At 38.0% G+C, this 15411-nt stretch overlaps 1 protein-coding gene across 4 annotated transcripts in view; it reads right to left on the bottom strand.

Annotated features, from left to right (window-relative positions):
- fbxw7 (F-box and WD repeat domain containing 7) overlaps window positions 1-15411 on the bottom strand; it is a 163606-nt gene that overhangs the window by 98647 nt on the left and 49548 nt on the right. For all 4 annotated transcript variants that reach the window (XM_007230229.3, XM_022682012.2, XM_022682011.2 and 1 more), the window contains one exon: window positions 10795-11634. In XM_007230229.3, the coding sequence (XP_007230291.3) occupies window positions 10795-11562 (768 nt within the window). In that variant the 5' untranslated portion in view covers window positions 11563-11634. The remainder of the gene's footprint in view (window positions 1-10794; window positions 11635-15411) is intronic.

The following is a 15411-nucleotide window of genomic DNA, read 5'->3' as shown; positions in this document are numbered from 1 at the left end:
GGGCACTTGTTGTTGGACATTCTTAACTGTGAAACTCGCAAGTGTTGGGAAACCTGACCCTCAGGAGTCTGACTTTTGACCGCACCGGCACCCTTTGGGTGATGCCCGCCACCACCATTATATTGACCACTACAGGGATAAGCTGTAAACGATTTCAAAGTACGTCAATATGATTAATTTATTACATTACAGTATACATTTTTTAAAGCAGTTTAGCTTTTCAACCTATATACAAATAAGCATGCTGTGTCCAAACATGAGTTGTGAATGCACACTAACAGAAAGGACAACCTGACTACATGGATATGAAAACAATGGATTACAAAAGCATGTCCTACTGGAACCTGTTTAAGTATAGAAAGGTTTGCACAAAATTTCACCCTGCTTTCCTCTACTGCAGCAATAAGCACACACATAAATCTGACTTACTGATTCAACTGAGTCAGAACTACAACAAAGCCTAAGCCCTGTATTCCTGGCCTCGTTTTGGAGTGAAACAATGAAACGAGCGGTTAAAATTTCAGGCTGGTATGAATCATTAATGCACAATCTGCTTCAGGGAGAAAAACTTCTCTCGAAAGGCGTCTTTAGGGACGAGAAAGCTGCACTGTAAGAGAAGACAGAACGAACAAATATTCCATGTTCATACGTCATACATTCTCTTACACACACCAGGTTTGACCATGCAATAACCACGTAACCACAGTAAGTTAATTGTATTAAAATGTATACCTTCAATTGCAATAGAATTGCTGCAAAAAAGACTCATTTTAAAGTTCATGGCATTTGTAGAAAATTATCATCATTTTAGACAATGTTTTATCTGACATTGTTTTAATATTCTTTTGTTTTCATACATGAAAACTATGATTTGGTGGTGTACCACCTTGGTGTGCTTCAAGTACCATCAGTTTGAGAACCACTGCACTAATAGATAAAAGATACAGTTAATACAGTTGATGGGTTTCAAAGCAAACAAGGATTCTGATCTCAGATTTGGTGAAGCCTTCCAGCCCAAATCTGACTTTCAGGAGCTGCCCTATACTACTGTTGAACTAATTCTGCTGTTTCTCCTCCAGACAGTTTAGGTTTGAAAGCGTGTGAAGAAACGGGTCATAGATCAGAGCAAAAAACACAGGCTCCTGCCTGAAGCTGCTGCAGGCCTTGGCCGAGTGCGTGTCTGTGTGTGTCAGGTTCTGGCCCAGGTCCAGGCGCAGATGGGAAACGGCTGATTAATGAATAAGCCTGGGATTGCTTCTGGCACAGCTGCAGCAGACAGGTTCTGTATCAGCCCTCAAAAACACTGATCCCAGGCCAGTGGTTAGTGAAGATTGATCTGAATCAAGCGTATAAATGCATGAAGTATTAGTATGAAGTATGTATAGACCCACCACTCGTTTCTTATTGTGTGGTCCATAACAGATGCGAGACATCTGAGGGTCACAGCGTCTTTAAACTGTTTTAATACAAAATGTCAAAAACCTTTCAGTTGTGGAAAGGGAAATATCATTCATACATAAAGTAGTGATTTTACATCACTGTATTCATTAAAACCTTACAGAGTCATGGTTTCATCAGCTGTTGGTTTGGTAAATAGAGCTTAATGATGGTAAATCAAGTGAGCTGCTAATGGAATTGAACTAGGAAAAGCTGGCAGGGGGCATCCAGGAGAAATCTGGCATTAAACTTTATTTCAGACTAGCTCACAGGATATGAAGTACCTTCGTCAAAATAAGAAATTATTGTCACTTGTAACTGTATTTATGTTTCTCTGCATCTGTTTTTATATTGTGATGTTTTTTCAGGCAAAATTCTCTTACTGCTAAGACAAACAGTTCAGCGTAAAGTGCTTAGAAGCCTAAAACATTTGCAAAGTACTGTATAGTACAAAAAATGAGAGGGAGTGAAAAAATGAGAGGAGGGAGTAAGACACTTCATACCATTATATCACAGACATCATGTAGGCCAAGTTAGTTAGCTTACATGATAAAAATGCTTAAATCCAGATGCTCACTTTTCTGTTTCAGTCTGAATTAATCTCCTATTATCATGTAAGCTCAAATGCTCACATATGCCATCTGAGTTGTGGAAGCATTACAGTAGTAACACTTAGCTCAGAAAGAACATACTGAACACTTATTCACTCGCTAAATATCAAACACCGAATCCAAGATCACAGTGAATCTCAAAGCATCAAAGTATGACTCAGGAACTGCATCAGAGTCAGGAGATAAATGGAGGAACATCCATCACCAGTAACTGGACCACTAAAGCCATCTAGTGTTTTACAGAAGAACTACATTCATGCCTAAAGAGTATGAAGTTTACTGGACCAAGCTAGCCGATTGGAAGGTAAACTGATAAACGAGTGGAACCAGGTTAAGCTGCTGATTATTTTAGGTTGGTTAAAAATAAATAAATAAATAAATAAATAAAAAACTGCACCCACACTGGCACCTAGTCAGCAAGACTGGACATCCTTCACACAGGGCTTCTGGGACAGTAGAGGAGTTATTATTAAATTATGATTAGTAACTTAATGATGGTATTGCTGTGTGCGCTTAAAGCAACCTTCCTTTACCATTTATGTTGTGTATGATTTTTTTTTATTCAAATGCAAACATAATTAAATAGGCATCCATCAAATAAATTCTCCAATTACGTAACAAATATGATTATGTACTGACAAAATGCTTTACTTCTCACTGCTGCATTGAGCCGCACTGAGCTGCCAGTGTTAATAGCTCTACAGCGGCGTCCAATCACAGCTCACCTGCAGCTTCCTCCTCTGATCCACAGGAAAAACGGAGGAATTACGGGAGTTGCATAGCAACCATTAACATGACTCCAGTGAGAAAGTTCCAGTGGAGAGAAATATTCATTTTCATATTTATTGCAAAATAAGAATCATTGTAGTTTTTTTAGACTGTGTCCAGATATTAAAATGAATGGCCTCAAAGTAATACTCCAAAGTGACTTGGAATGAAAAAAAAATGTTGATTATAAAAATGTGTTTACTTCAAATTTCAGTGTCAATTAATCATTAATGTGTAACATCACTCCACTAAACAGCGCTGCACAGTATTGGGAAAACAATGTTGCAGTTCATTTTGTTTGCTGCAATGTTACACTAGAAGTATAATGAGTTTGAGTTAATAAGCTGGGCATTGGGAAAAAAGTACCCAGTATCATTATGGGTATTAATGCATATCTAGTTGTAATATATTGAATTGTAACCCCTGTATCAAAAGTGTTAATTACACACTGCATACAGTTCCCACTTGTACTTTGTGGAGGAATATCAGGAGTAACCTAAGTCTAATAGAGAGTGTTGTTTAAACAGCAGTATGAGGTGAGAAACACATTCTATGCAAATTGTTCAGTATTTGCAACGGTGATCGCAGAACTTGTTGGCAAAATGACCTCATTCCCATATTCATAACATGTAAAAGATCACTATACTGTAAAGTTATTTGTCAGAAATGGTTAAAAAGTGTATAAAAAGAGGAAAAAGTGATCTGTGTCCTTGGAGAAATCTGTCCAGATGGTGTTACTGTGGAATTCCCACTGGAAAGCACCAAAACACAGCTGCTCCACTTCCACAATCTGGGCCACTTTTAAGTGTCAAAACACACACAGACTATATCTGTCCTGAGACTGTTCACCAAGGATCAGATGGATTGAAAAAGCTGTGTCCATCAGGATCAATACCACATCATCAGGGGCATTACCCGGAAACGAAAAGATTTCATATTGTTGGCACACCACCAGGACCGCACCAGCCCTGGAAAAAAGACCACCAGCAACACCAAGGAAACCACCTGAAAGCACACAGCAACAGCCTAGCAACTGTGGAGTGGAAGAGATTAAACGTACAGTATATGGGCAACCACGTCACATTTATTCCAGGAAATGCCTTTTTTTAATATTTCTTAGTAGCAGCAGTAGTTAGAGCCGTACAATACAATGTTTTAGCATCAATTTCGCAATGTCCACATATACAAGAATTACATTGCAGAATATGCAATTATCTGTGCAATGTCAATATACATTTTTTACAACATTTTCTCTGCTTAATACAAATAAAAAAAATCAGATGTTCTCTTTTTACACAACATACACCAGATTATTGATTATATCTACCGAATACCATTTATTGAACTCAAATCTTTAATGCACAGATTGCATCATCATCATCATGTTGGATCACTGACTTCAGGCGAAATCATACAGCCCTAGAAGTAGTAGCAGTTGTATTATTACTTTATGTATTTTAAAACATTGAAAAGTCAGTTTAATCAAAAGGTCTAGTCAGAGTTAGAATGGAGGACAAAATCCAGCATTTCCTTTACAGACTTTATTAGCTTTATAACATTGCTCACATAAGACTGTAATTGAATACTTCTGCTTCAGAATTCTGCAGCCCCAGTGATAAAAAAGGCCAAGTTCTCAGTAGCAATTAACAAACCATTATTGCGAATCCCTTATTCAGGCTACAGAACCACCCGAAGCTCAAACTCAACTGTCTGAAGAAAAGTTCTGCTCTAAACTAAACTCTACTTTATCAGCACAGCACATTCTTACAGATAAACTGATAAAGCACGCGTGTAAAGCACAAGCTACGATCTAATGAACCTGGAATGGATTTTCAGATGCTTCAACTTCCATTACGAATCTTCATCCCCAGAGCAGAGTGTAGATAAGAGCAGATAAAATCAGAATATTTGCGTATCAGCAGTGTTTGCTTTATAGCTATTTGTTGCTGACTTCATACAAAACAGAGCTAAAAAAAAAAGAGACATGGGTTTATATTTTATATTATATTAGAGCTCGGCAATATGAGAATATTTCAGTAGAAACATTATAATTTTGTTTCAAAATCTTGATGTGAAGAGCATAGCCATAGCATAGCAATCACGCACTGATCAAGCTGGAATTTTGCATTTCTGCTTTAGAGGTTTGCAGCATATCATGAAATTTACAAAGGTTACAGTTGAGTTAGTGTCCTTTGTGCACTGATCATATTCTCCATATTTCTAAAAAAAGCACATTGCCAAAACTTTAAGAAAATGTTTTAGGATATGAAAAAATCTGTATTTTGGCCAAGCTCTAATTGGGCTATTTATTTTATGGCAACATTAACGAAAACCAACTTTGGAAATTACTATTCAGTCATCAGCCTTTGGCCAAATGTTTTCTTTTGTTTAATTTCACCCACAAGTTTTTATTTATTTATTTTGGCATCACCCTTCTCATAAACAAACATGATGGGCAATGCTGAGGCCTGCAAAAAATATTAAGGCTGTCAAAATGTATTGTCCTCCAACATGAGAAGCCAATAATTTGTAATTATTCATGACAGTGTGACATAGGGTGAGTAATATGCTGGTATGCATCTCTAAGCATACTGTGTATTTAAAACAGGGACCAAAACATTTGATTACAACACTTTACATCACTGTAGAACTTAATAAGCATTTTTTGTTAAAGAATATGGCACTAGTAATGCATTTCGTCTGTGTATAAACCTATAATATACCTTTAAATATTTCCATATGATTGTTTTACCTTATTGCTTGATATTATTTTTGATTTTTAAGCAAAAATTGCTGCCACAATGTAATTGTAGCAAAATGCTACCAAAATGTACAAAATATACAAAAATACAGACCCTAGAACCAAAACACAGCAGGGGAAAGAAGCTCAGGTAGCTACAGACAGACTGAACAAGCGTTGGAGGCTCTGAACAGAGAAAGCAGCGAGACTGTAACGCTGGAGGATTGTGTTGTGTCCTCAGAAAGGGCATATTTAATTAGATGCAGCTATAAAAAATTCAGCTCTTTTACTGCTGCGGCTCAGCACTCTGAAATCAGGAACACAGAAGCAGACAAACCAACACACAGCACAGGAGAGTTTGCTTTACCCTGACTCACCTGGGAAACATGTGTGTGTACATGTGGGTGTCATTGATCAAGCATTTTATCATGACCATCTCTCCTTGTTTCTACACACACTACACATTGTATCAGCACATCCTTGCAACCTGCTTGTTTTTCCAATGGTCAGGACCCCACAAGACCACAAAAGAGCAGCTATGAATCGGTGGTGGGTAATTACCAGCACTGCAGTGACTGCACTGGCATGATGGATGAGGTGTTATTTTAGAATGAGTGGATCAGACACTGAAGCAGTGCTGCTGGAGTTTTTAAACCCTGTGTCCACTGTTCACTTGATTAGACACTCCTACCTAGTTGATTTTCCTTGTAGATGTTAAAAAGTCAGAGACAGAAGCTTTGAATCTGTTGCTGGACAGTTTGTGACCGTCATCCTCTAGTCCTTAATCAGTGCTCAAAGAATGGTGCCCGAAAAACTCTAGGCTATTCTCAATTTAAATGAGACATTGAAGAGTTTAATTAATTTATTCAATAGCATAATTCTGCTGAATCAACAAAACTACTGAATCAAATTCAGCAATTCAGCTAATACAGGGAAACACTAATCCAGAGAAAAGCTGTAAAGGGTTAAGTCACTGTGGAGCTGGATTTTGAGAAGGTAGCTAATCAAACACTAATCAAAAAGTCCTCTGGAGAACATATGGGAGTTAAAACAGATACGCTGGGCTTTGTGTGTTTTTACTTAAGTAGCTCAAGTTAAATATCCATCAAAAAGCGTGCATCATAATCAAATTTACATTACCAGAGCCATTTTAGTCATTTTAAATGCTTTCTGATGAATTTTCAATCACTCCGTCTGTCAGACAGCTAATTACCAGCACCAGAGAACACAGACAAGTGAGGAATATACATTTCCACTCTACAGACTCAGAGATATATCAGTTCAACCGCATCAAAACAGCTATTCCCTAAACAAAACATTACGCTAACACAAAACCGCAGAGAAATAGGAGCTCTTTAAGAGGAAACGAGATTAAAAAACCCTTCTGATTAGTCATAGTTAATTAGAAAAAGGAGACAGGCACTTTAGAGGAGATGTTTGGGATGCTGCATCCTGTGGGCATTTCCCCATGTAATTGGATGCAATTTTTTTAGCGTGTTTATACCAGTTCATTATAAGAAATAAACCAACATTTTTCAAGCTAATCGCTATCTGCTGTATGTGTAGCATACAGCCCATTAGTACAGCCAGGGAACCATTTAGATAGGAAAAGAACAGAAAACTTACCCAAGCTTTGTAATAACTAGGCGGTCATTGGCAGTGTTTATAAGGCTATAAGACAACTGATAGAATAATATATTTAAATTTTAATATTATGTTTATTCAGACAGGTGTCTTGCCAAGAACTTGCCAATAAGACTGGGAAGAGAAAAGGTATTGATATTTCTATATATATTCACAATGGTTTTGTTTTAAATACATTAATACATCGCATTAAATTTCAATATTTTTATTGAAATTTAGGCACTCTAAACTCTAAGACCTTCCCTCAATATGACTTACTGAAGTTACTGCTTCATTACTCCACATGGTGGTGCTCATCAAACAAATAGTGCAAACCTATAGTGAAGAACCTTGGTTATGAAATTCTATGAAACTGGCACTAATAAATACATAATTTCAGTTTTTTGCTTATTTAGGAGTATTTGATCCTTATTTGATCCTATTTTACCTTGCCATATATCGAGTATCGCAGAATTACAGTGTCGTAATATTATCGTGATACATAAACAACATACGTGATTCATGTGATAAGTGATTTCCAATAATAAATACTGAGACATTTAAAAAAAATAATAATAAAACACAATACAAAAAAAAAAAAAAAAATATATATATATATAGATACGAACAAAGCTAAAACATAACAAAAAAAACCCTCGGTACGCTCCCTCATTCCATTTCCCAAAACTTTTCTGTTCTCCGATTGGACTATATGGAATTGCGCTCGAATCCCCAGGCAAGCTGACAACCTCTTTCATCTCCGCTTGTGAACCCGTGGGAAGACTCCTGTTTATTTACTTCTGAAAAGTTTCACTTTTTGGAGCTGCCCGTGTCGCCTGAGATAACCAGGAGAGAGGAGATAATAAGAAGAAAATAATCTGTGACTCTCAGGTGCACCAAATCACACCGGCACGTTAAATCAACACCGACACACACATTCCCACGTAAAATAAACCCTGCGACTGCCAGCTCTGCATGGGGCACAGCGCAGTAAACAAACTGAGAACCCAACTGATTCCACCAGACAGATTGTAGGACAAATTACGTGCATTATAGTGTGATAGAATGCAAATTATTCCATCAATCAGTGAATCTAATAAAGTGGCTTCTGAGTGGAAGCACAAGGTTTTAGTAGAGATGTTGTGGTTTCTAATAAAGTGTCCAGTGAGTGGAAAAACCAGGTAATACTAGGTGTTTCTAATAAAGTGGCCAGTGATTGGAACTGCAAAAAATGTAGGCAATTAATTATGACACTAGGATTGGAATATTAAAAAACATATACTACTTTAATTGCCCAAAACACATCTGTTGATTTATAGACAAAGTGAACATAGTGCTTAGCACAAAGGGCTAAACTAAGACAGTATATAGCATTATTGCATTTTTGTTGGTTTACTGTATTTTTCTCTCTTTTTTTGCAAGGAAAGACCTTAAAGCAAATGAGAAAGTATGTCCACTTGGTTAAAAAATGTGATTAGGATATATGTACAAAAAAAATACCACACAGCTAGAGAAGACTGGAAATAAACAGCTAAATAGCTAACTCTAGCTGCTAGAAATGAGTCATGAATAACGTTTAGCGCTACTAGTTTTAGGCCTAAGAAATCGCTTAACATATAATCACATTCGTGGCTGAATTGAGTCAAGAGTCTAACCTTTTTTGATGTATATTTCTGGCATACAATTAAGATACTTTTTAGGCTGTGTAGCAGCTAAGGTTTGCATGCAAGCTTTAGTGGCTGCTTTTGTGTTTTTAAACCTGGCAACCTCAGGTTGGGGAATGTGTGTTTTCGTGATGCACTGCGCAGTTCTAGTAATAAAATACTGATTTCAGCAGTGCTGACAACAGATGATCGTGTTTGATCTTCCATGTTTTCTTAACATCTGATGAAACATCCTGATCATTTTATCATTTACTACTGAAAATATAATCCTGAATTGTTCTTTAAAATGACAGTATTGTTTATCAAACTGTCACAATATATTGTCTGAGGTCATCAAACAGGTTGAGATGTACGATAAGTCAAAAAGCAGTTCTCTAGTGTAAACTCAAATTGATCTCCAGCACAACCAAAACACACACACACACAGCACACACACACACACAGAACTCTTCCTAATCACTTACCAGTAACAGAGCCACTTTCTTCATGGTGCGATTTCCCATAGCTGCTCAATTAAACTTTACTCAAAGAGCAGAGACAGATCAAGAGAGAACAGGGCACGATTCTGTAGCTCATCCGCTGTGTGGTGATGCTGAAGGGACATCAGATCAGACTCGCTTACTCACATAGACGAGTCACACTTACTGTCACTCTCTCACTCCTGCCATATGTGTGCCGCCCTCCCTCTCGTTCACTGTGTGTCTGTGTGTCTGTGTGTCTGTGTGTCTGTGTGTCTGTGTGTCTGTGTGTCTGTGTGTCTGTGTGTCTGTGTGTCCAGGGAAAACCATGGAATAGACATTAGGGGCAACACACCCAGTGCAAGTCTGCTTCATTTATGTTTTTCTGAGTTGAATATCCTTGCTAGGTGTTAGGGGTGTGCCATATCGTGCCATACACAATTTTCTAACATATATTTATATATTTTAATAATCCATATAAATTGTTTTATATTCAGACAATTTAACACCTTTTTAACACCTTTAACAATAAACCTAATATTTTGCAGGCACCACAAATTAAGCTTTGGACAAGTTCCTAAAACTCAAAGAAATCATTTATTTACCCACACACAACCAATAAAACCTCCTTATCCATTCTGACAACCAGGTGGCCAGGACACTGCTGAGGTAACACTGCAGTATGAGCAGCAGAGGGAGACACACACCACCAGGTGTTGGCACTGAATACCCAACTCAAACGTTTTCGAAAAGAAACCATGATGACCGTTAACATAAACGATATAATGAAGATAATAAGTTTCTTTCCTTTAGGAATTATTTTAAAGGCTTACTTTACACTTACACAAGTTAAAAGAATAAAAAATATATATCAAATAACAGGTCAGTAAATCATTACAGCGCAAACTGCTTTTTTCAAGTTTATTAATCATATTAAATAATATCTTCTCACTTAAGCATAGAATCTTTAGCTCTTTAAGGCCAGTGATTTAATATCTGATGGTATATTATTCTAAAGCACTGAGATTTAGCCTGCTGTCACATGAGTTCAAAAATATCAATATGTAGAATATGTAGTATCGCCATGTGTTGTTTGGTAATACTATATCGACTTTCAAACACACAATAGATTTTTATTTATTAATGTACATATCCCACTTTTCTGACTGGATAAAAAGTAAACTTTTGTTTTGCCCATATTTTATAAATATAATAAATATATAAATATTTCTAAACTTTTATTAAACTTAAACTGCAATATCTTCTTGTTTAAAGTGTCACAATATATTACGATATATTTAATCATAACCCTTGTATTGTGATGTGCAATACCAGGTGTGTAAGGTGCTGTGAACCACACTCCTGACCAAACAAGTAAATTTTGGTCCAACCAAAAGAAGTGGTTTAGAAATGGACCAACTGAATCATGGCTGGTTTCACATGGAGTAAGACAGCACCACCATTAAAAAGTAATGAACAAATGGCAGGCCTACCTGAAGATGAGTCGGATGAGACGAGGATGAGCTTTGGTTCTGTCGTCCTGAGGGGTGGTCCGTGTTATCGTTAGGGTCCAAAACGTTGGTCCTAAGAGAAGGAGAGTGGAGGCCATCCCCTGCCCCTTCTTCATCCTCCTCTTCTTCCTCATCCTCCTTTCCACTGTCCTCCGACTGTTCAAACTCATCACTCTCCTGGTCCATCTCCTCCTCCACCTCCCTTTCTCCGTCCTCCTCTTCTTCAGGCCGGCCACTCTCTTCCTCAGTCCGGAGATGAGGAACTCCCACGTGTCCCTCTCCTCCGCTGTTATTGTTCTCCTCCTCCTCTTCCTCCTCCTCTTCATCGTTTCGTCTTCGCCTGTTCCTCCGCTGCCTCTGCTCTTGCTCCCACATCCACTGAGCTCCTTTTTCTTCTCCGTTCATCTCCTCCCTTCTCCGCCTCCCTTCTTCCGCTCCCTCATTCTCACCTGGGGACTGGTTCCTCCTGGAAGGCCACGGTTCTTCTGCCTCTTCTCCTTCTTCCTCTCCCTCTTCCCCCTCTAGAGGGTGTTCCCTCTCCTCCTCTTCCTCATCTTCCTCCTCCTGCTCCTCCTCGTCCTCTCCTCCCCCTCGTTCTCTTCTCCTCCGTGGCCGAGGTTCCCGGGGTTGGTGGCCCTCCAGGTTGACGTGATGTGAGTGTGGTTCAGGCTGGGCCGGAGGTCGCTGCTGCTGCTGCTGTTGCTGCGCCGCCCTGCTGCCGCTGCCCCCCGACAGCAGTTCCTGGTTCATCTCCAAAAGCCAGCTTGCTACCTCCTGGACCTTCGCTAGGCTGTCTGAGGAGGAAAAGGCCTTCCCAACATTCTGTGAAGAAAGAGAAAACCATTTTATTAAATTAGGTTTCTTTTTTAAGTCTTTTTAAACCTTTTTATATGTTTCTACTGTATTGTATCTGTTTCTCTGCATACTTTACTATCCTTCTTTCACCGCGTTCTTTAAATGGTCAAGACCCAACAGGACCACAAACCAGCTGTTATTATGTGGGTGGTGGGTCATTCTCAGCATTCTTATGCTTTCAGTAATCAGCCAGCAGGGGGTGGTACTGTATTAGAATTGAGCTTTGTATTTTAGTTCATCTCAGTGCATGAGAACAATCAGAATGATTGGAGGAAGTGGTGCTTTAGTTTTTTGGGTGTAAATAGTGTGCTCACCATAAACACTGTGCATCACAGATATAACCGTAATAAACACTCCTAAGGGGGCAGTGTGAGGCAGGACACACTGCAAGCTGCAGATGCTGTATTAGATTAAAAAACATGGAGACAAACTGATTAAAATAATGGGGCTCTCAAGGAGAGACAGATAGGGCATGCTAGCTGATTGTGAGAGAGTGAGAGTGAGTGTGAGAGAGTGAGTGTGAGTGTGAGAGAGTGTGAGAGATAGGTTAGTAAAGGGTGAAGTGAGAGATGTTATAGCAACAGTTATAAAAAGTCAAAAGATAATTTTAACACAAACAATATTAATTTGCCAGTCGATTATAGTTTTGTGATGTTTGCTTCTTTAGTTTTGCATCTTAGAAAAATGAGTAATGTAAAACTTTATCCTCACTGCTTTACAAAAAATACAAAAAAATATTGATGTTAATTTCTAAAGTTGCTAATTTTCTGATATAATTTTAAATATTTCATCATTCACAGTCCAGCAAAAATGCTCCACATGATGTATAATCAATGTGTATTAACTCCCATTGAAAAGATCACTTTATTTGCTAGCAAAAACTACCAAAACATGAAAAAAATAATTTAAATCTTTGCAGAGCACCATCCTGTCTCCGATGTCCTGCCCATTACACACAATAATGCAGTCAGGTTTGTGGTTGATTGAGTGGATTTGTGGCAGTGTTTCAAGGTGCCTTCTTTTTAAAGTACCTTCTGGCTTTCCTCCTTATACTTGAGTTACTGTTGGGAACACTGACAATGTTTACATGGACTCTAACTACTGATATTTTATTCTAAACACAAACACCACTACTTTCACATTATGTTTCTCTTGTTCTGTACTTTCATCTTTTTATATTAATCTGCTAAACAACTTAATTAATAATTTTGATTTGTTTTAATATTGTCCTTCCCCATTATGGAATACATGTAGTAAATGTAAAATAGATAGAAGTGTTATTCTTTGCAGTTCTTTTTATCGATTTATTTTTTATTTTTTGGGCAGTCTATTCATCATATACCTGTACTGCGATGCATATCGTATTGAAGGTCTTTGTCGATAAACAGTCCCATTCTGGAGATATAGTTTTGCTGCATGACAGCTGATATGGATGTGCATTTGAACAGACGCATGTAAGGCTATTGATCGGAGTCATGTAGCTCAATTAACTCTCCAGAGTGCCTCTTGTATAATATCCAACATGACAAGGATCCGGTGTGGAACATCTTCACCTTCAGCACTGTAACAGAAATCTCCTGGCCTTAATTGAAAGCATCTCCTCGCTACAGAGGAACATCTTAGCCGCTTGCTTTGATCAGCCTGTTTGTGAAGCGTGAGGAGGATGAGGGGATAAATACACCATTAGCAGTAATGAGGATGCAGGAAAAACAGAGGGGCTTCTAGAGCATAAGAGAAGGTGAAGTAAAACAAGATACTGTTAACCCTGAGAGGTCTTAGCAAGCTGTTCTTAACATGCCAAAACAATCGCAAGTGTGGTTTAATTTTTCTTAAAACATGTAATTTTTCATAACAGTAACATATGTGTCATGCCAGTGTATATTTTTGTCGACCTCAGCCCACTTACTAGTATAATTTTTTGTTAATTGAACAGATGACATGTCCAGTATTGGAGTGTATGAAAGTGTGATTGTGTTTAAATCCCGCCCACTGAATGACAAAGAATTTATAGAAGATGGTCAGATATGGCAGAGGTTACTTTCAAGAGACTCTGACCTACAGAACCACATCTTAAGAGTAATTACACAAAAATACATTAATACTACATTAAAAAATAAAAATGGTGCTCTGTAATAATAAATGATACCAGCCCTGCTTAAAATACCTAAAAATATAATGCAAATATTAACAGAAATTATATAAATCTTTTCTTAGTAAAGTCACTAGGTTTTGATAACAGATGGATGGCGCTGTGTTTGTTAGATTGGGTAAATTCGTGGGATTATGATGTTTGTATTATGGCTTTACTTTACTCTAGGAAATAGGTATTGACCTCAGAAAACAAGAATGCTGCCATCAGCTCAATGTTAACTGACAGACAAATTCAGCAGTAGTGTGGTAGTAGTAGAAGCTGAGAACATCACCATGGTGAAAACATCCATATGAACATCAGCATATTCAAGTTACCGGCTTAATGCAGCCCTCTGCCAGGTTCTAAATGTGATCTCGACATTAAAGAAATACTGAATCACAAAATATATGTATTAAATTCTTAAAAAATCTCAATATATTGCCTTGTTTGCAGTATTACAATACATCACAATATATTTAATCTTAAGACTTGTACTCGTTCTGTTTATTCTGAGAGCAAAAATATTGGATTTGAGGAAACCCAGCATGAAACAGTGCTGTTTCTCATCATGTTGACAGACATACAGCATAAACCACGGCAAATATGAGCACAGCCAAACTCCTCCTTCTCAGAAAACACTGTCAATCACAGGATAGACAACCTGACAACTTGAGAATTTAACTGAAGGACAGCTTGATCAACGACTCACGACTTTTAAGCAGTTTTTGCCAAAAGGGACGGAAATAACCGAGCAGCCCTGCCAGAGCAATTCTCTCATTGAGATAAACGCTTTCAGCACCACTTAGGACTCCATTACAGCCTGCAGCTCACGCTCACTCTACACAAACACAGACTGTGATGAAGGAGCAATCGAACGGTAAACACAAGCTATCAAACCAGACACAACAAACACACAATCATACCCTCAATCACACCACACTGGCCACCAGTTCACGCTTCGAGTAAACAGGAACCTGTAACTAAAACACAGGAGTCAAACGACTGCGCTAAAATGTTTAGTGTCGCAGGGATGGAAAATGCGGCCAATATTTATATTAGAATATATTTCTTAATTTAGGTGAATATGACATACACTATGTTCCCAAAGGTATTTACACACCCATCCAAACATCCAAATTAAATGAATAAATAATTACTTGTCTGACTGTATTGTGACAAGGGGAAAAGTCTGGTGGTGGGGCATTATGGAATGGGTTTTTTTCAGGAATTGAAGACGGCCTGCATTGAGTCTAGACTGCAACACAATAAAATACCTCAAGTTATGCTGCTCATCATCCAAATAAACAGAACTAAATACACTCTGTGATGAAATTCACAGTTGGGTCAGGGGTCTTTAAGTACTGATGTGTTTTTAAAAAATATATTGCCACTACAATAAGAAAATGTATTACTATACAATAATATATCTTCACACCGCCCACCATTACCATGTCATGGGTGTGAATGTTAAGAAGGTAAATAAAACACTGCGTTTAAAGTTTGGACTTGTTTTGGCTTGTTTCCCAGGGAGTGGGCCAGGCTGGAGTGTAGTGGAATAGACAGATAAGGAAGCCAGGCGCATCATTTCTTTACTTATTACTACGCCGCACACT

Source organism: Astyanax mexicanus, chromosome 25 (genome assembly GCF_023375975.1).
Source record: "Astyanax mexicanus isolate ESR-SI-001 chromosome 25, AstMex3_surface, whole genome shotgun sequence".
NCBI classification, from domain to species: domain Eukaryota; kingdom Metazoa; phylum Chordata; class Actinopteri; order Characiformes; family Acestrorhamphidae; genus Astyanax; species Astyanax mexicanus.
The sequence above is the reverse complement of the archived record's forward strand: the minus strand, read 5'-3'. Positions and strand labels throughout refer to the sequence as shown.